The following is a 21,341-nucleotide window of genomic DNA, read 5'->3' as shown; positions in this document are numbered from 1 at the left end:
TAAATACTAATTTATAAACTAAAAATTTTTGTTATTTAAAATAATAGTATAAATTAAATTAGAGTTTAACCTAATCTCTATCATTGACAATAAAGGTTTAAGTCATCAAATAGTGTCTAAACTAATTTCTATAGTGATTAGTTATTTACAATTAAAGACTAATTTAGACATTAATTTTTTTATGGCTAAAATATTTATAGCTAAAATATTAATAGCTAATGTTATAGACTAATTTAAACTCTAATTCACAGATAAATTTTAATTTTGTATGTATAATAAAAAATATTTTAGATACCAATTATTTTTTGTTTACAAATTGATGTATAAATTAATCATTATAATAATTAATTATTTGTTGTCTCTAAAATTTGTTGCTATTTTTTTCCAGTTATGTCACTCAACAAAAATGTAATATTTGAATGAAAGATAATTAATGTTAATTATATCTTTTTGTTCATGAAAGTTTATATAACTAAGGTAACTTTAATTTTTTAAGAGATATAATTGGTTAGTAAAGTGTTGGTTTCATAAGTTAAACCATTAGTATTTTCTTCATTATTGAAGTTAAGCCGGTTAAGCGAAATCATCTTACTGAAATTCCTACTTATTAAAATACGTTGTATTTAAAATTATGATTTTTATAATTTATGTATATATAAATGCGTAGATGGTATGCATATGAAATTTATGTCGCTGTATAAAATATGATGAAATAGTGATATTTTGTAGGTGCTATAGTATTGTAACGGTACTAGTACTAAGTAAAAAAAGTTATTAAGAAAATAAGATATTTTAAAAGGACAAATCTAAACGATAAAGTTAAAATATTAAATGAAAAAAAAATTAAGAAGATTCTTACATTAAGTTTTATATAAATGCAATAATTTTACAAATGAGAAGTGAAACTGGATTATCAATATTATTTAGAGTGAAATATATATACTTCATATAAAAGAGATGTTGAGTGTTAGAAATATTGTTACCCTATTTTTTTCCCTTCAATTAAGCATGTTATTTAATCTTTTGTGTATTTTTTTATCATACTTAATTGTTCTTCTTATATTTTTTATCTAAGTATTTTTAATATTTCATATAATTTTTTTAGATTCATATTTATTGATTATTATAAGTTTTAGATAAGTTAAAAAATTTATATTAAATAAAATGAATAATACATAATTAAAAGTTTTCGTATAGAAATTTTTCCGTAATGATTTACTCAATATTGTTATTTTAAATTATTAATAATTATTCAATGTTAATTAAGTTTTTAATTTAGGTATATATACGTACGTGTACGTGTGACCAGACAAGACTGTGTATGCATGTTTTATATATACGTGTGTGTCGGAATGGACACAAACATAAGTGATGTATGTACGTGTGTCTATGTGATAGTTGAATTTATCTTTTCTAAACTGTATCAATTTGCTATTAATTAGATTAATTTTATTTAACTCAACTAAAAATTAAAAAAAAAATTAAATAAAGTATAGTTAATAAAAAATTGTCATCTTATAAATTCGATCTAGACTCACCGTTGAATTCAGACATTCCAAAACATAAAAAGCTGAATGTATTTTGCTTCTTATTCCGTGACGTGAAAAATCAGGCTTCGGCCAATATACCAAATAGAGTCTAGACTCTTTTGTTGTATTTTTATCTATTTAATGTATTAATTTTTTTAATATATTTTAAAATATTAAAATTATTATATATTAATTTATTTTAAGTGTGTAGCAGATAATGAATAAAAAAAATCGAAAATAAAATCCAAATTAATTCCCAAAAACACATTTTAAGGATACCAAACACCAATTAAGGGGTAGATGAGAATTCAAAACGCTAATTAGTTCTTAGTTTTGGTCCATGATAATGTGAACACTTGGAAGTGGCGTGATCAGCGTGTTGTGTAGGATAAGTTAATAAAAATGCTTCCAGGTTCAACCTTTCAGACACAGAGGTCAATGCATAACTACAATCACAAAAATAATGTTAAGAAAAACTGTTGAGAAAATATTTTATAGAATTTAATTTTCGTATATTCATTAGTATATTTTTTGCTATTAATTAAATAAACCACTAAGAAAATAATCATTATAAAAAAATAATTTGAATCTTAATTATGTATTCCTATATTATTATCCTAGTAAAAAAACACATCATTTTATAGCCTTAAAAATAAATAATTCAATTAACTTTAATTATACAAAAAATAAATAGTTAATTTTAATTTATATATTAATTAAAATAAATATTGAAAATAAATAAAGTTAATAATTAGAGATTACAAAATTTATATTAAAATAAAATTATAAATCTCAAATATAAAAATTGATATCGTTTTTTATTATTTTATTTCTCTTATAAAAATAAAAAATAAAATATTTATTTTATAATTTAATTGTTGATTAAATAAATATAATCATAATATAAGATAAAAAAATTATATTTTATAACAATATTTATTAAAATAAGACAAATATTCTTAACACTAGTAAAAGTATATATTCAATCAAAAGATAATGTTAGTGTTTTTTTTCATCTTTTTATAATAATATCAAATTAACTTTATTATATCTGTTTTTTCTTTTAACAAGTTTGTCTTAAAAATTGAAAAATAAAAAAAAATCTAAATGCTTAATAATAAGTTTAGAATTTTATCTTAAATTTTGATGTATAGTTTATAATACAAATTCATTACAAATTAATAAATAAACTATAGTAAATATTACATTATATATTATATATTTTATTTAATAATATAATGATATATATGATATAAAAATATTAAAAATTATAATATATTAAATTATGTATTAAAATATATAATTTTATATATACATATAGATGATATTGTTTTTAAAAATTAATTAAATTTTAATAGTAGAGTCAAACTCACTTTAATTTTAATCTTAACTCACTTAGAAGGAGTTTTGGGAATTAAGATTTTTTTTCACCTTCACTTAGTTAGGTTTTTTAAAAAGGAACTTTTTGGATAATGTGTTAAGTTGACCTCTAATTTTAATTAATTATTTTATTATATTTAGAGTTTAATTAATATTATTTAATTTTAAAAATTTATATATTTTTTTATTGATTTCAAGTATCACCAATAGATATTTGTAATTTGTACTGTGTTACAACAGTAGGGAAACAGGTGTGCACAAGTCAAATTACACCGATTTAGCATTTCTTGCCTCAACACTTTCTCCTTTTTTTTTCTGATTTCTCTGGCCTCCTCAAATTGGATATTTGGAATCCCTTTTGGATGTTTTATGAAAAAAGCTTCCTCTATCCTATCAAATTTCTCCCTCCACCATAAAAATTTCCTATATTTTTTTTTTTTCATGATGATAGTGGTCTAATTGTCTTTTGAAAAAAAAAATCTCCAAATTTATTTTTAAGTGTTCTGAAATATAAAATCCGAAATGATAGGATTATGAGAAAAATATCTCTAACTTTTTTTAAGTGTTATAAAAATAAAATCTGAAATGATAGGATTATGAGAAAAAATTGATAAGGTGCAAAAACTAATAATAATTCGTTTTTATTCAGATAATTTTTAATAAGTGATGAGATTATTGTGACACCCGGGCACTGACGAGGGCGGGGAGTGATCGCCGGTGCAAGAGGCATGGTGCAGGAGGCACAAACAAGGAGCAACTCCTGGCAGGCTTCCAGTGGAAGGGACACATGGATGAATCGAACATACACCGGAATGAGAGGGATTCAGAGACTGTGTAGGTATGGGACTATACAGTTGAAGGATAGCTTAAAGGGATTGATTAGACTACTCATATCACCAAATGCATTTGCTTTTCGGTAGCTTGACTCGTAAGAACTCCATAGTTAAGCGTGAAAGTGTGCGAGTGAGGACAAAGCACACTGAAAAGCCTGGTGGTGATCTGTGGAGGCAGTCGATGATTTAATTATTTTTTTTACAACAAACTATCTGACATTTAAGTGAGTAAGAGAATTTGAATTTTTTAAAATAGGGTGAGAATAATAATTTATGAAGTGATTATTTATTGAAAAATACAAGTCACGTCTATGTTTTTATTATAATAATATTTACTTTAAGTGTATAATAACAATATAATAAATAATAACATAATAATTAATAATAAGTAAATATGACTTAAATAAGTTAAGTTGTTTTATAATAAAGATGTTTTTATTTGATTATGCTCTTTATTATGTTTATTGAATAGTAGTCCAAAATTATACAATTTGAGAAAATATTGATAAAGTGTAGAAATGAATAATCCTTCTTTTATTTTAAGTTTGTGGACCAATCTTTTTATGAAGGGAGCAAGATAAACAACTTTGGGCTATTTTTTTGAGAAAAAATTATTAATATAATAGATGAAATGTTTTTATTTTGTGACTCTTTATTTCTCCTTCTTTTTCTCCTTGAAAATGTAAGAAATTGACATATTTTTTAGTATTTTCTCTTTCCTTTTAGCATATGTAGAAGAGTTTCAGAACGTGAAATAGACCTCTTTTGTCCTAAAATTTCACAAACACAACTGAATCCTACAAACTTATCAAAATACAATCAAACTCTAGTTTCCCCCATACCTCTTCGCCCCTCTCCTTTCCATTCTTTAACATGTTTTTTTTTTTTATTTAATGGATGAAATAAGGGTTGAAAGGAAAAAAAGACCCGCATACTTTCACAACCATTATTTTCTTTTCACCCAAATCACAACATTCACTACTATAATTTTAGTGATTTTTATAACATTTAATTGCAAACATACCTTTTATTATTTATTATTATTATTATTAAAATATTCAAATCAAGAGTTATAGACAACTCTTCCACGTCAAAATACCATTTCTGAAAAAAAAAAACAAATAGCACCGAAGAAGTCCCTTTCACCTAAAGTTCCACACGCACCACTAAACCTCACAAACTAACGAAAACACAACCAGCTCAATTTTACTCCATATGTCTCTGTATTTCACTCTTTCTTTTCTTGAAAATGCAAGTGGGTTGAGTATTTTTTAATCCTTTTTTCATGCACAAAAAGAGACGAAAAACAGTGTATACCGATAAAATCCACCGCTACTTTTCCAAAGAGATCATCATATTAAGGGAAAGAACCTGAAATTTTATACTATATATACCCTTCAGCCTCATCAACTCAAACACACACTTCATTCATAGCATAAAACAAAGGAAAATATGAAGTTACACACTTTTTCCTTTGCATTAGCCTACATCCTAGTAATAACCTCATCGTATTTTCGTAGTGCTGTTGGTGATGATGTTGGAAGTGTAATCAGTGCTTCCCTATTCGAGCAACTACTGAAACACCGAAATGATCAAGCTTGTGAGGGCAAGGGTTTCTACAGTTACAACGCTTTCATCACCGCTGCTAGATCCTTCGGTGGTTTTGGAACCACTGGTGATTCCAACACTCGCAAGAGAGAGGTTGCAGCTTTCCTAGCTCAAACCTCTCATGAAACCACAGGTTTATTTTTACCATTCATTTTTCACTTCCTTAGTTATAACTATTGTCTCATGTTACAACAACATTATACATTAAACATGTTTGATGCATGTGATGTAGGAGGAGCACCAACTTCCCCAGATGGACCATATGCGTGGGGTTACTGCTTTGTAACAGAAAGAGATAAATCCAACAGATATTGTGATGGGAATGCACCATGTCCCGCAGGAAAATCGTACCATGGTCGAGGGCCGATTCAACTGACCCAGTAAGTACATTGAAACATGATATAACAGTTTTCATTTGAAGCAATAGAATTAATTAATGTGGTACTCATGATTTTTGATGTTTTTGAGGAACAGCAACTACAACTATAATCAAGCTGGAAGAGCCCTGGGAGTGGACTTGATAAACAACCCAGACTTGGTGGCAAGAGATGCAGTGGTATCATTCAAGACAGCTCTATGGTTCTGGATGACTCCACAGGGGAATAAACCCTCATGCCATGATGTGATCACTAACAGGTGGACCCCATCTGCTGCTGACAGGGCAGCTAATAGAGTCCCAGGTTTTGGTGTGATCACGAACATCATCAATGGTGGACTTGAATGTGGGAAAGGTCCTACTCCAGCTTCAGGTGATAGGATAGGGTTTTACAAGAGATACTGTGACGTTTTTGGGCTCTCATATGGTCCTAACTTGAATTGCAGAGACCAAAGACCTTTTGGTTAATCACTTCCATCTTTTCTTTCTTTGCTTCGGTTGTAACAACTGATAATAATAAATAAGAATATCAATGAAAATGGTGTCTCTGTCTCATTTTCAATAATTTCTCCAAGTTTTCTTGAGCATATATCACATCATTTTCTGCACAAATTGGATCTAACTTAAAGAGATGAGAATAACTTGAATTGCAGAGACCAAAGACCTTTTGATCAAGTAAAATGTTTTTTAACAACTTTTTTCACTATCTTTTTATGTTTATAAGCTAATAGTTTGTGATTGGTCCTTTTAAATATACGGATAAAATAGTATAGTCTCTTGTTAAAAAAATTTTAAAATATCATGGTATGTTAGTTAATCACTTTCATCTTTTCTTTCTTTGCTAGTTGTAACAACTAATAATAATAATAATAATAAAAAAGATGAAAATGATATCTCTGCCTCATTTTCAATAATTTCCACATGTTTTCTTGAGCATATATTGAAAAAATCACATTTTTTTCATTGGATCTAACTTAAAGGGATCAGAATAAGTTAATGAAAAAATATTATTTTACATGCCTAAAATTTTTACATTTATTTAATATTATCTTTACTTATTTTTTTTATTTTTTTTAAATATAAAATTTTACATTTTAGGATATTTTTATCATTACTTTTTATTTTATCATTATTTTTTATATCAAATAAATGTAAAAATGTGTTATGATACCATTACTCTAAATTAAAACTTCTAGATATAACCTCCAGATGCAACATTAGTTGTTGAATAAAAAAATATTATTTGGTATGTGAGAGTTATTATATTATTTAATATTCAAGTCATAAATACGTTGTTTCATTATTAAATTTAATGGTGAAGAAATGAGTTAATATATGGAGTAACAACAATAATATCATGACAACTTTTACATTTACTTGACATAAAGTATAAGAGTAAAATAGTCATAAAATATAAATTTTTATATTTTTTCTAAAAAAAAGAAAAAAGTAAATAAAAGTAAAATAAATGTAAAAAATATAAGTGTGAAAAAAAATCATTTTTTTATATTTTTTGTTATAAATAGATGTTCTAAACTTGAATTTTATTTTAATTTTTTAAAATTTTATTGACACATTAAAAATTAATGTATGCCAATTAATCTTTACTTTTTTAAGAAGGTATCTATAATTTTTATTAATACTAAAAAAATCATCAATTTTAAATATTTTTTTCTATCGTGTTTAAGTTAAATTATTTACATTATTATCAATAATTCATTGATTGTTCTTCTTTTTTTTTTACAATTAATTTTGTATCCATCGAAACATACTAAAATAAATATTTTAAAAATAAATCAACACAGTACATTTATATATGTTAACTAATAAATAGTATTTATTTATTTATATATAAAATCTTATTTTTAGAAATTAATTCACTTCAATTATACGTAAAACTTGTTCTCACTTATTTGAAATCCGACTCAACTATATTGATTTACGAGTTGGAGGTTTGGATATTTATTAGTTCATAAATAAATAAATAAATCACTAAGCCTCTCTTGATTTATACAAACGTTTTATGTACTACCACTAATCAAAATTGAAAAAATACACCACACTGTCAATATAAATTTGGCAGCGTAAAAATACATGAACATCCCTTACATACACAACCCACTTTGCTTGTTTCTAACGTTCAATTTTGCGTTTGTTTGGTCCATTAAAACCATAAAGATAATAAAATAAAATCAGTTGTCAAGTGAGATTATAATTTTTGAAGGGTGTGAAAGAATAATCCCCTGAAAATAGCGACTTTTTCATGAATCCCTCCATGGGAAATAGGCCAGAGCAGTTTGGATTGTACAACTTTTTAAACACTTTCATAGATTTTTTTACTTTGAGTAAATTTTTAAGTTATCTTATATCTTGTATTTAGATAAGATATTTTAATAGGGATAATTTATCTTTTAAATTCTTTAAAATGTTTTATGATAAAATTATATTAATCATGTTAGGAATTTTGCAATTAAATCACTTAAAATTCTTTATTTAGTATTTGAATGACTCAACTTAATTAAGGATAAATTTAACTTAGTTTGACATTGTCTTGATTTGATGTCTAGACTCAACACGAACGGAACTCCACTTTGTCAAATGTGACTTAATTTGACTCGACTTTATTACAAGCTAACTTGACTTAACTTGGTTCATCAAGACAACTCAACTTGACTAAAACCGAGTAACATTGACTTAACCTAGGTTTGCACAAATTCAACTTGACTTGGACTTGATCAAGATAGGCCCAAACTGGTCTTGATCAAATTAAATTTGACCTAGGCCTAGCTCAACTCAGAACGTAGATCAACCTCAACTTAGATGAATTTGGACCCATCGCAACTTGATTGAATATGGGCTTGTCCCACCTTATCTCGACCTAATTTACTAATATTTACCTTAGTTAGAATTGACTTCGTTAGACTTAGCTCACCAACATTAAACATGGGTTGGCCCCAGGTTGGATGAATGTGTACTCATCCTAACTCGATTAAATGTAAGTTTTTCTTATTTGGTTCAATTTAAACTCAGACTGATTTGTTTGACCTAGACTTTCACAACCTTAGTTTGACATAGGCTCTGACCGAATCATCCAAACCTTGTATAAACTAGACCTAGAGGTTTGACAAGATCTAACATTTTATAACTTAAAAATAATTTAATTAAATTTGAAAATATAAAATAAAAAAATATTGAAAAACCTTTACCAATAAATAATAGCAATCAATATCAACTACAAAACATTGCCAATGTCCTTGTTTTTTTTTATTTTAATAATTTTAATTATTTGATATTTAAATAATTTTTGAAATTTCGATGATAACTGGAATATTTTATTCAAATCAAAAAATCACTAATTTAAATGGTTTTATAAAAAAAATTAAAAATGAAACAACTTAAAATAAAATTAATTCAAATTTAGTGTATTTAAATATTTTAAAAAATGTGAAAATTTCCATCTAAATTAAATAATATTGTAAATTACACAAACTCAAAATGAATTAAATAGTACAAAAACATTTGTAAATTTCCCATCATCTGAAAGTAAATTTTAAATTATATAATTTTAAAATATATTTCAGACTATGTAATTTGAAAATATATTTTGAATTGTATAATATAAAATTATATTAACCCCAACTTCAGAAATGTATTTTGACATCCATGTACAATAAAAATATATATTTTAAATTATGAAATTCGGAATATCCTTCAACATGAGTCAATGGAGACTTCAAAACTCAATTAATTGCCAAGAGAATATAGCATTGAAGGAAATGACAAGTGATTATTTACTCAGCCACTTCATCCTCTGCCACAGAGTGATAGCACAGTAATTAGAGACGACAGAGAACGTACAGCATGGGTTAGAATTTAGATGGAGGAAAAGTTACACGCAACTCCTTTCATAAATCTCTCCCTTTCCTTCCTCAAAACGACAACTCATTCACCCATTTCTTAATTTGTTTCCTTTCGACATGTGTGTGAAATCATGACCAAAATCAAATATCTTAGCCCATGAAACAAGTTTCATGCTAAGTTTCCACAAACCCAATCAAACTCCATTGACTAATCAAATCTAAGGTAGATATTAGTTTCCATGATGATGTCGTATAACAACCTTATATATTACTCTCACTTACCAGGACATACACGCACACTTTCAGTCATAATTCATAAAACAAAACCACTTATGAAGTTACACACTGTCTTCAGCTTTACCTTAGTTTATATTTTGCTGGTAAACTCACTGGAGTTTCCTAGTGTTGCTGCAGATGTTGGCAGTGTCATCAGTGAATATCTATTTGAACAACTGCTGAAACACAGAAACGATGCTGTTTGTGAGGGTAAAGGGTTCTACACCTACAATGCTTTTCTCACAGCAGCAAGTTCCTTTGGTGCTTTTGGCAACACTGGTGATTTGGACCTTCGTAAGAGGGAGCTTGTGGCTTTCCTAGCCCAAACCTCTCATGAGACCACAGGTTTTATATATATTCATCACTCGTGTAATTGGTAGAACATGTTATTAAACCAATGACTTGCTGATTAATTAAATAACTCGTTTTGAGTGTGATAGGAGGAGCACCAACTTTACCAGATGGATCATATGCATGGGGTTATTGCTTTGTGACAGAAAGAGATAAATCCAACAGCTATTGTGATGGGAATGCACCATGTCCCGCAGGAAAATCGTACTATGGTCGAGGGCCAATTCAACTGACTCAGTAAGTGCATATATAGATATCCCTCACATCATATTTTTTCAAAAATTACTTTGTTTTTGTTGTGGTGAGTCTATGTTGTCGATCTATGTTGTCGGTTATTGATTTTTTTTGTGTTTGAAAAAATAGCAATTACAACTATGATCTAGCTGGAAAAGCCTTGAAGTTGGACTTGATAAACAATCCAGATTTGGTAGCCCAAAATGCAGTGATATCATTCAAGACAGCTATATGGTATTGGATGACACCACAAGGTAATAAACCTTCATGCCACGCCGTGATAACTAAAGGGTGGATACCATCTGCTGTTGACAGAGCAGCTAACAGAGTTCCAGGTTATGGTGTGATTACCAACATCATCAATGGAAAATATGAATGTGGGAAAGGTCCCATTGCAAGCTCAGATGACAGGATCGGATTTTATAAGAGATACTGTGGCATTATGGGACTCGCGCTTGATGCCAACTTGGACTGTAGTAACCAAATGCCCTTCGGTTAACTAGTAAAAAGAATAAGAAACTATAGTCCTTCGGTGATTCTGAATAAATTTTCCTTTGTAAGCTCAAGTGTATGAGTTTAGCAAAAAGAATTGCTCTGGTCTGTGTTTTCTCCATACTTAAGTTCAAATTAAGTTGATTATAAGTCTGTTTTTCTACGCACCTTCAAGGACTTCTTCCTCCACCATTAGAATTGATCTTTCCGTTGAACTTAGTAGAGTCCAATGTTTGCCCCAATTCAAATCAAATCATGTTAAATTAGGCTTAGATATAATGAAAGGAAGTATGGTGAGGTCTAATTGGAGATGATAAAAATACTTATGTTTGTGGATATTTAGGAATAAAATTTACATGGTATATGCTAATATCTATTACAGGTGGATAGCACATAAGAAAATATTTTAATACTTGTTTTGTAAACGGGTCGAATGTGGATATCATACTATCCACACTCGCAAGCACTAATTACTCGTAAAAAATTAAAATTAAAATTTATTTTATATTTTACTTGGTTAAATTTAATTAAAGTTAAATTTTAATTTATATTATATTTTGTATTTTAAATGAGTGTTAGCAAATAACGGAAGGAGTAATAGATAGATTTTTTTACGGAATAGACATTATTCGTGTTTAACCCGATCCGACTGATTATCATTCATAGACCTAACCTTTTAGTTAAACTACAAATAGTAATGTAAAATATTTATAGATTAATTTACAAAATACTTTTATCTTGTGTTTGGATAAGGTAATTTAAAATGATAATTCATTTATCTAAAAATTGTAACGTTCTTTACACTAAAATGACTTTTTTGAATAAAGTAATTAGAAATAAATTGAGATTTTAAAAACATGAAAGGTATTTTAGATTGATAAAATAGAACGATCTTAAAAACACTAAAAAAATATTAAAAAAATGAAATTATACTCCATTTCACTTCGGTCACCAAGGTCGAATCAAGTCGATTTTAACTGAAGGCTAATCAAATCAGTTCGGATTAAAAGCTCAACCAAGTTAACCTGAACAAAAAATCGAGTCTATTTAATGTTAGATATATTATTTTTATCTTATATTTATTTTTTTTATCATTAATTAGTTTGTTATTATTTTTTATTTGTATTTTAAACTTAATTCATATTTTTTTTATTATAAATAGAATACTCTGTATGTTTAACACAAATGAAATTATTTTAAAAAAATACAAAATTTTAAAGATATTAAAAAATAATAAAGAGATAAAATTAAAAAAATATAAAATATATCTTTTTATACATTTTTCTTACAAAATATTTAAAGCTTGCAATAAGTTGTGTTTGTTTCTTTTATTCCTATTAAAATTCAATGCTTTAAACAAATATATATATATATATATATATATATATATATATATATATATATATATATATATATATATATATATATATATATATATATATATATATATATATATGAGGTTTGTTAACGCACGCCTGTTTTTGAGTTGATATATTTTAACAATGTGTACCGGGTTTTAGTAGACAAAAATACCCTTATATATCATGTATTCTAAGTTTTAAGGTTGAAGGTATTTTAATAATTTTCATTCTCAAAACTAAAAAAAAAATCCCTAAACCCTTGCTCACCTCGCTCATTCCTTTCAATCCTTCTTAGTCCAACATTTTCTCTGTCATCCTATGGTAGCCCCAACTGAAAAAAATGATTTTATAATGAGTTTTCATTTTATAATTTTTTTCTTATGAGATTTTATCCAATTTAAGCATAAACGAATTGGCAATTGACTTGGAAAAAATCAGAAATATTCGCTGTTAAACAATTTCTTACAAAAAATGATTTTATAATGAGTTTTCAGTTTATAATTTTTGTCTTATGTAATTTTGTCTAATTTTCAGAAGCGTAATGACATCAAAGGAATTGGTAATTGGCTTGGAAAAATCAGAAACACTCGTTGTTAAACAACTTCTTATAAAAAATGATAATGAATTTTCATTTTATAATTTTTGTCGTATATAATTTTATCTAATTTTCACACGCATAATGACATCCGAAAGAATTGGTAATTGACTTGGAGGGTTTTTTTAGAGATGATGATTCAACATATGCAAATGATGAAATTAGAGAGGTTAGTGAAGATGGTGAAATTGAAGAGATCATGAACCTTTGCATGAAGGTGAATATGTCAATGACTCAACTCTTTACAAAGACAAATTGTTTAACGGCAAGTATTTCTGATTTTTTCAATTAGAGCTACAATAGGGATGACAGAGGAAATGTTAGATTGAGAGAGATAAAAAAGAAAGGGTTGAGAGGAATGAGAGAGGTGAGTAAAGGTTTACGAGATTTTTTTTTAGTTTTGAGAATGAAAATTATTAAAATACTCTTAACCTTAAAACTTAAAATTCATGATATATAAAGACATTTTTGTCTACTAAAACCCGGTGTATCAACCGAAAAACAGACGTACGTTACTAAACCCCCATACATATATATATATATATATATATATATATATATATATATATATATATATATATATATATATATATATATATATATATATATATATATATATATTTTGCATGAAATAAATAATTATGTTATACTTTTGTCAAAAAATAATAAATAAGTAAAATAAATGCTTCTCATTCAAACAACAATCCATTAATTTAGTTTTACCCTTATATTTTTAACCTAAACTACAAAGTATCAACTCTGAATAATATTGTTTCTTTTCTAATTTTGCATAAGAAAGCTTTGAGGTATTCTCTCCTCCTAGCCACTTCCGCAAATATGTTGCAGAGAATATGTGTAAGCTTGTGGCCCATTCATGGTGTTGGAAATGAGGTGGTGTTTGATTTCGTTGTATACCTATTTTTCAATCTATCATGTTTCTCGCTTGGGCTGTGTATGTTCTATTTCAGGTTCTCACCCAATAATGGGTTTCACTGTGCTCACTAGGAATGATCGGAGATGGTTTGCCTAATGCTAAGTCTCAATAATTTGGACTCAATAGATTATTAAATGTTAAAAATTAAGCGTATGATATTTTATAACTAACCTTAACACTGATCAATTTATTTTGCTTGAATTGTCTGGAATCTTCCAGCACATGGAATACAACATTTACAATTTAATGTCAAAAGCACAACATATGTATTTGCATTATTGATGTTTGACGGAATAACCCTATACCTCCTCACACCAAAACCTAGATTCTCACCCTACATTTCCTGCTAGATCCTGCTTTCTTTGTCATTTTCGTTTTACCTTTTCTAATCCTCTTTCGTGTTACATTATCATAATTAAAAACAACACAATCATACATTGCCAGCTTGTGGATTTCATGAGCAAATGCCACTGCTTCACTTGAATCTTTCAGGGAGATCCTTCTGCCAATTACTGGGGAGACAACAAGGAATGTTATTCCTCCAATTAACACATGTCTGCTCTTACAGGTACCTAAACAATTTGTTATGCACCATATGTTGCCACTGGAATGACCAGGAGACTAAACAAAACATTCTGTACTAAAGATTGCTGGCTGAAATGCCAAAAAATTCTTCAATATTGGTAAGGGGGTATACTTACTTGTACAACATGAATAAAAGATATTGCTTGGCATAGAGGGTCCATGGTGGTCTCATCCTATGTTTATGAACTTTCTATATATATATGTATGTCTTGTTCCAAGCCTAAGCAATTCATTAGAGCAATTAGCAACATAGGAAAAGAAATGGCTGTCTCACACATAGCCAAGGAATTTCACTACCATGTTAGATCCATTAGCTTGCCTTGTAGAATACACTCTTCATTACCCAATATCGAAAAAGTGCAGAAGACGATGAAGGAAGCCCCATCACAGTCACAAAGTGAGGCTACTATCAAACAAGGTCTAAAAGGGCTAGTAGAGTTGTATAACTGTGTAGAGGAACTTGTTGGTTGTGCACTCACTCAGCAAGCTCTTCTACGCTATGAAGGAAAGCATGTAGAGAAGGAGCTTGACATGTCAGTTCATTTGCTTGACACGTGTGGATCAGCAAGAGAATTGTTGACACTGATGAAGGAACATGTGCTAGACCTTCAATCAGCTCTGCGGAGAAAGGGTGTGGATTCAAGTGTCAATGGCCAGATATGTGCTTACATTTGTTTTAGGAAGAGGGCAAGAAAAGACATCACAAAAAGGCTCAAAGCATTAAAGACAATGGAGAATGGTTTTAAATCAAGTTCATACCCTGTTTTAGACTTAGACCACCATCTACTAATGCTGATCAATGTGTTAAGAGAAATAAGCAAAAACACAATCACATTTTTCAAGAAACTCTTACTTTTCATGTGTGCACCAGTGCTGAAGAAAAACAGTGGTAGGTTGTCTGTGTTGACCAGAATAGTGTCCACCAGTTTTGATAAGGAAAATATGGACATCAATGAGATGAGAGACATTGACGTTGCTCTCTGCTCTTTCACTAAGCGTTGTAAGAAAATTGATGCTAAAACAGAAGTGCAAATTGTAAAGAGGGGATTAGGGGAAGTAGAAGGGAGCATTAGAGAATTGGAGGCAGGACTAGATTGCCTCTTTAGGTGCATGGTACAACAAAGGGTGTCACTTCTTAATCTTCTCACACCATAAAGATTTTGAACTTTTGTACCTGTAACTGTTAGAATGTTGTACTTTTGGCGACTTTGAAATCTCATTTTCTGTATCTTTTGGAGTACAATATTTTCTAAAAATATGCATACTCTTACCAGGGTATATTTTATACACTACACTGTTTAATGGGTTTTAATTTGGGGTTTCTGTACGTGAAACAATGGCACTAGATTTTTAGCTTTTTCCCAACAATAGTAACTTATGCTTTGATTATTGAGCTTAGGCTTGGATAAGAGGATAGATTTAACAGAGTAGAAATAAGTATATTTGAGAGAAAAATAAGATGAAAGTATAGTTATTTAAGTTATGAGAAAGATTGTGACAAATGAAAAGAAAATTTATGAATGATTTTACAGATGAGATAAATAAAATAATATTATAATAGATAAACTAATTATGACTCAAAATAATAGTATACTGAAATAAATTATTGAAATTTAAATAAAATAATTTATTTTTTTATTTTAATATAAAATTTATACTAATATTTTATATTTTTTACTCATTCTCCCTTCTCTCTCAGCGTAATAGGAGAGAAAAGTTACAAATTCATTTTTTATTTTCGTGCACTCCAGCTTTCAAAATCTAACTTCCATCCATTTCTCAGTTGACGATATTTTTTTTTTCATAACGGATGGGTTGGTATGTCATAAAAAACACAGGTTAAAAATGGGGGTTCACCCAACATTTCCAAGGGTTTCATCCTACACCTCAAAGTTCTAGATTTGTTCTCTCGTTAATGAGTTTTTATGAAAATTAAATAAAGTTAAATAAGGTGATTGACCAACTTATTTAATAACCTGACCATGTTTTATAGTTACTCGTGATTTGGTGAAAAATAAATGAAGTTAAATGGGATGGTTCACCAACTTATTTAATAACCTGACCAAGTTTTATAGTTACTTGTCCTTGCATCTTTTCACCTCTTGGTCTTCCATTCTCATTAAAAGAATTTTGACAGACATTTGAGTTGTTGTGGTGGAGGTATTATTGTGGTGTAGTTGTTTTCGTGGTTGACATTGGAGTTGAGAGAGTGATTTTGTTTGAAGTTTCTCGTGTCAAACAGGTGCATGAGTCTATTTGAAAGCTTCAGGTCTTAATCAGATTTGGTAATCCGACGCATACCCCTTGGGTATTGAAATCCGATCAGATATCAAAATCTAAAAACATGTACATCAGATGTCGAAATTCGATGAAAGCCAAACCGGTTTTCGAAATCTGATTTGTGTTATCTCGCGTTTCCAGATCCGATTCACTGTTTTCACAACTTGTATATACAAATCCCTCTCCTTTCTCTTGTACAAACCTTCTACATACAAATCCTAATATAGAAACGAAGTTCAACGAAGAAGAAGCTGAACAGATGCAATATCACCCAACAACCAGAACGTGATCTTCAACAAGAAGAATAAGTTGATCTCGAACAAGCACAACATGATTTGTGGATTTGTGGAGAAAGATGGAGAAAACGAAGAAAATGAGAGAAAACAAGAGAAAGCTTGGTGTAGAGAAGAGATAGTTTGAGATGTGAGAGAAAGCCATCTGGTCAAAAGATTCTATTGCATTTATTACAAATTAATTACATCTAAATAGAGGACATTACAGGTATTTTAGAAAATTTTGGAGATGCAAGATGAAATCTTTAGAGGTGTAGGGTGAAACCCCCTAAAAATTGTAACCGACTCATTAAAGGACGAGTGATGAGTTAACGAGATTAGTCCGTTATGTTTTTAAATTTTTTAAATTTTTGAAGTTTTATTTTATTTTTTAAATCTTTTATTTTTTAAATTTGTTTGTACATATATTTATAAACAAATATTTAATTATAAATCTTTTCTAAATTTTTAATTGATTAATTATTATTTTTAATTAAATAAATCAAAAAAATTATTATATGTTAAATTATTTTATTATAATTAATAGGTATAATTTAATTTATAAGTGTTAATAATTTAAATAGGATTAAATATGTTTTTGTTCTCTTAACTTTCATTGAAATTTGAAATTAGTCTCTCTTTGAAACTTTGGACCAATTTAGTCCCCAAACTTTAGAAATGTGTGAATTTAGTCCTTTTAACTAAATTTTTTTAACTTTATTTGATGTTTCAAACCCATTTCTCAGTTAACATTGAAGAAAAAATGTGTCAAACAATGTAAACAACTCAAATGTTATCATGAAACGCACTTGAAACATCAAATAAACCTAACAAAATTTATCTAAAGGGACTAAATTCACACATTTTTAAAGTTTAGGGACTAAATTAGGCCAAAGTTTTGAAGAGGGACTAATTCCAATTTTCACTGAAAGTTAAAGGACCAAAAACATATTTAACCCTTTAAATTATTATAATATTATATATTTACATGTATATTTTTTTATTTTTAATTTTTAAAAAATATATAAAAACAAAATTGGTTAAGGGATCAAGAATAGACTGATCAATTTTGGTTTGTTAATTTAATAGACTAGATGGGTCACACAAAAAAAAATTGACAAATTGAAAATTTTAACCTAATTCATTTTAGAGAGATTCTCCTAGTATCATCTCAAGTCCTCTCTAAACCCCAATTTTTTTTATTTTACTAAAATACCCTTTGTTAATTATTTTTTTTTACTTTTACTTTTAATTTTTACGTTTTTTAAAACTCTAATCCGTTTTTCCTTCCCTTTTTACTTAAGCGTCGCAACACTCCACCTTCACCCCTACATTTCTTTATAATTTCCTCTCTTCCTCTCTTTCTCTTTGTTTCTCTTCCTCTCTGTTTTCTAGTTCTCTCCTTTTCAGTCTCTCAATGCTTCCACTCTTGCATGTTTGGTTCTCATCTTTGCTTCGTTCGTTTGGTCTTCAAATCCAAGTTGGTTCATCTCTCTGTTTTAGTCTTTTGGTGTTTTCATTTAGTTGTTTCATATTGTTAATGTTTATTTGATGTTAGGCTGCATGTGATGTTTTGGTTTGGATGTATATATATTTGTTGTATGAAACTGTGAACATGTATATGATTATTTTATTGTGATCTATCGTGGTTATTTTGTAAAAGAAAGCGAAAAAAGGCTTCAACGGATATGGAAAATATGTTGCGACCTTCAACGGATATCGAAATTTGTTTCGTATATAATTACATACGAATCTATCCATGGTAATTACATATAGATAAATTCGTATGTAAGATTACCTACGAACACATTACATACAAATTTTGATTTGTAGGTAATCAATATATATAACACATCATTACATATGGATTTTGAGAGTTATATGCGAATTTTGATTGTATGTAACTGCACTTTTTTTGTAGTGCAAAGATATAATAAATGCATGAAAAAAAAACCTTAAGAAATATGTCATTAATTTCAAGGAACATTTTCCAAATGTCTTCAAGTTGAAATTTGTCACTTTAGTGTATTTTGTAATGTAATAACATATTGCATATTGTTATACAAAGTCATAGGCATTATTATCTTTAATAAAATTATGCTCAATTATCAAAAGTTTGAAATTTTAAAACATCACTGCTTTAGGGATTTTGTACCTCCATTTACTACATTATCTTGTAATCTTTTTTTTTTATCTTTTATTCAAGTAATTGGTTATGTTCTTCTACTTCCATTAAGTCTTAAAACAACCTAGGGAGTTCCATTCTATAGTGGCCAACCTTTCCAAAACAGTGGAGAACAATGTGCACAATTCCGGATATGAAACATTATATAATTATTACATAACATAATGAATTCTGAAACTGTAAATGATTAATGTGTTCATGATAATTTGAATTATTCTTTGCCAACAACCATAAAAGAGATTGATAATAAAGGCAAGGATCTTGAGAGCGAAAGTAAGAGACCCTGGGTTAAATAGTACAAAAACTTAGGATCATTTTACGGAAAGTGGTATTGAAGATGGTAAAGAAAAGGAAAAATGCAATGCATTTGGTGCAGAGTATGTTGTTGATGTTATAAAAATATGGACCTCAATATTGTTGCATAGTTTGTCAAAGGTTTCGGTCCTAAAGAAATTAAAAGACAATGATGGAAGAAAAATGATAATTGATTATGTTGGGAATTAATATTTAGGAAAATTGACCAAAAAGTTGTAGATGATCTTATTTTAATGGCTATTATTCAACATGGACTTCCATATAACTTTGTTGAATATAAGTGGATTAAATAATTACTTGTATAACTAAATCTATAAGTACGAGTTCCAAGTAGGAGTACATTTATGTGTAATACTTCAAAGAAGTTTCATAAACACAAAGAAAGGGTAAAACTTGTAGTGCATAAATTTCATAGTAAAATTTGTTTGACATTTGATTGCTGGACTTCTATAAATCAATAAGGGTTTATCTATTTGACTACTTATTTTGTTGATGCTAGTTGGAGGTTGAATAGTAAGATTGTTGTCTTCTGTAAAATGAAACCTCCACATATTGGTCATGATTTGGTACAACATTTTTTTGCTTTATTATTTGATTGGGAAATAGATAGGAAGATTTTTTATATCATATTAGACAATGATAGTGCCAACGAGGTGTTGCAAAACAAAATTGAGTGAGTAATTAAAATTGCAAAATAGTTTGATATGTAATGGTGATTACTTTCATATGAGGTGTAGTACACATGTCTTAAATATTATCATGCAAAAGGGATTAAGGGTGGCTTCTTATGCTTTGAAAAAGATTAGAAAGAGTATACAATATGTGAGAGGATCAGATGCAAGAAAAATTGCATTTAAAGAATGTGTTATTCAAGTAAAGGGTATTGATACCAAAGTAGATTTGAAAATGGATGTCCCTACTAGATAAAATTCTACCTATCTTATGCTCAAGAGTGCAATTAGATATCGATGTGCCTTTGGAATTTTGACTGTCTATGATAGAAATTATGTTCATTGCCCATCAAATGACAAGGGAAAAAATGTTGAAAAAATGTGAGTTCTTGAAGTCATTTTATGTAAGTTTGGAAAATTGAATGACTCTTGCGGTAAAATTTCAAAAGGGATGATCCAACAATTAAAGATATGTCATTCAGTGTGATGAACAAGTTTAGTAAGTATTGGGATCAATATTGTGACATTCTTGTTATTGGGGCTATTCTTGATCCACATATGAAGTTTGAAGCAATTCGATTTTGCTATAGAGAGATTAATCCTTCTACTTATGGAGATAAGATTAATGTTTTAAGGGATAAATTGTTTGAAGAATATGTGAAATTAAATTCAAATGAGTCAAATACTTTAAGTTCTCAAGTTTCCCATACAAGACAACAATCTTCATTTACTTTAATGATGAACCAATGTTGGGTGCATTTGATGTTGTAAGCTTTTAATTCTCAACTTACTTTATTTTGTTATGAAGATTGTATTTCTTACTTACGATGAATAACACTAAATTTGTTTCATGATGTCTTAGGAATATGTTGATTATTTGAGCCAACATGTTAATAAAAAAAGTAATGTCTAAATTAGATCTTTATTTAGATGAAGGGAATCCTTATCCAAAGTTTTTTTATAAGTTGGGTGTATTGAATGGTTGGAGGGATTGTCGAGTGTTGAGACCTCGGCAAGCGTACCGAATCGTACAAGTAATAAATCAGTAAGTCCGAAAATCGTTTCCCAAGAGATTTGTTATGTTTCACTAATTGTTAAAGTTTACTAATTTAGCGATTAATAAACAAAATTTAGTAACACAGATGAATTTTAGCATGCAGATGAAAGTAAAGTGGTAAAAACAGTCTACTAAAAGTTCACTGGG

The 21,341-nt window shown here is 28.4% G+C and overlaps 3 protein-coding genes across 3 annotated transcripts; all 3 read left to right on the top strand.

The window, feature by feature from the left end:
• Window positions 1-5,151: 5,151 nt before the first annotated feature.
• LOC108335194 (endochitinase) lies at window positions 5,152-6,300 on the top strand. The gene is made up of 3 exons (XM_017571152.2): window positions 5,152-5,483; window positions 5,583-5,730; window positions 5,825-6,300. Exons 1-3 carry the CDS (start codon window positions 5,195-5,197, stop codon window positions 6,192-6,194), a joined length of 807 nt encoding a protein of 268 aa, XP_017426641.1. The 5' UTR covers window positions 5,152-5,194; the 3' UTR covers window positions 6,195-6,300.
• A 3,591-nt stretch (window positions 6,301-9,891) lies between these two features.
• LOC108335330 (endochitinase) lies at window positions 9,892-11,320 on the top strand. Its single transcript, XM_017571325.2, has 3 exons — window positions 9,892-10,207; window positions 10,303-10,450; window positions 10,577-11,320. The coding sequence occupies exons 1-3, from the start codon at window positions 9,919-9,921 to the stop codon at window positions 10,944-10,946; spliced, it is 807 nt and encodes a 268-aa protein (XP_017426814.1). The 5' UTR covers window positions 9,892-9,918; the 3' UTR covers window positions 10,947-11,320.
• Window positions 11,321-14,675: 3,355 nt separating this feature from the next.
• On the top strand, window positions 14,676-15,569 carry LOC108334822 (uncharacterized). Its single transcript, XM_017570755.1, has one exon. It carries the CDS (start codon window positions 14,676-14,678, stop codon window positions 15,567-15,569), a length of 894 nt encoding a protein of 297 aa, XP_017426244.1.
• Window positions 15,570-21,341: the final 5,772 nt, after the last annotated feature.

This window comes from Vigna angularis, chromosome 10 (assembly GCF_016808095.1).
Source record: "Vigna angularis cultivar LongXiaoDou No.4 chromosome 10, ASM1680809v1, whole genome shotgun sequence".
Taxonomy (NCBI): domain Eukaryota; kingdom Viridiplantae; phylum Streptophyta; class Magnoliopsida; order Fabales; family Fabaceae; genus Vigna; species Vigna angularis.
Note: the sequence above shows the minus strand (reverse complement) of the source record. Positions and strands in the feature narration are given on the sequence as shown.

Coding starts and splice junctions, on each gene's coding strand:
- LOC108335194 (XM_017571152.2), top strand. CDS start 5,195: ATGAAGTTACACACTTTTTCCTTTGCATTAGCCTACATCCTAGTAATA. Junction 5,484..5,582: donor AACCTCTCATGAAACCACAG/GTTTATTTTTAC, acceptor CATGTGATGTAG/GAGGAGCACCAACTTCCCCA. Junction 5,731..5,824: donor GGGCCGATTCAACTGACCCA/GTAAGTACATTG, acceptor TTTGAGGAACAG/CAACTACAACTATAATCAAG.
- LOC108335330 (XM_017571325.2), top strand. CDS start 9,919: ATGAAGTTACACACTGTCTTCAGCTTTACCTTAGTTTATATTTTGCTG. Junction 10,208..10,302: donor AACCTCTCATGAGACCACAG/GTTTTATATATA, acceptor TGAGTGTGATAG/GAGGAGCACCAACTTTACCA. Junction 10,451..10,576: donor GGGCCAATTCAACTGACTCA/GTAAGTGCATAT, acceptor TTGAAAAAATAG/CAATTACAACTATGATCTAG.
- LOC108334822 (XM_017570755.1), top strand. CDS start 14,676: ATGGCTGTCTCACACATAGCCAAGGAATTTCACTACCATGTTAGATCC.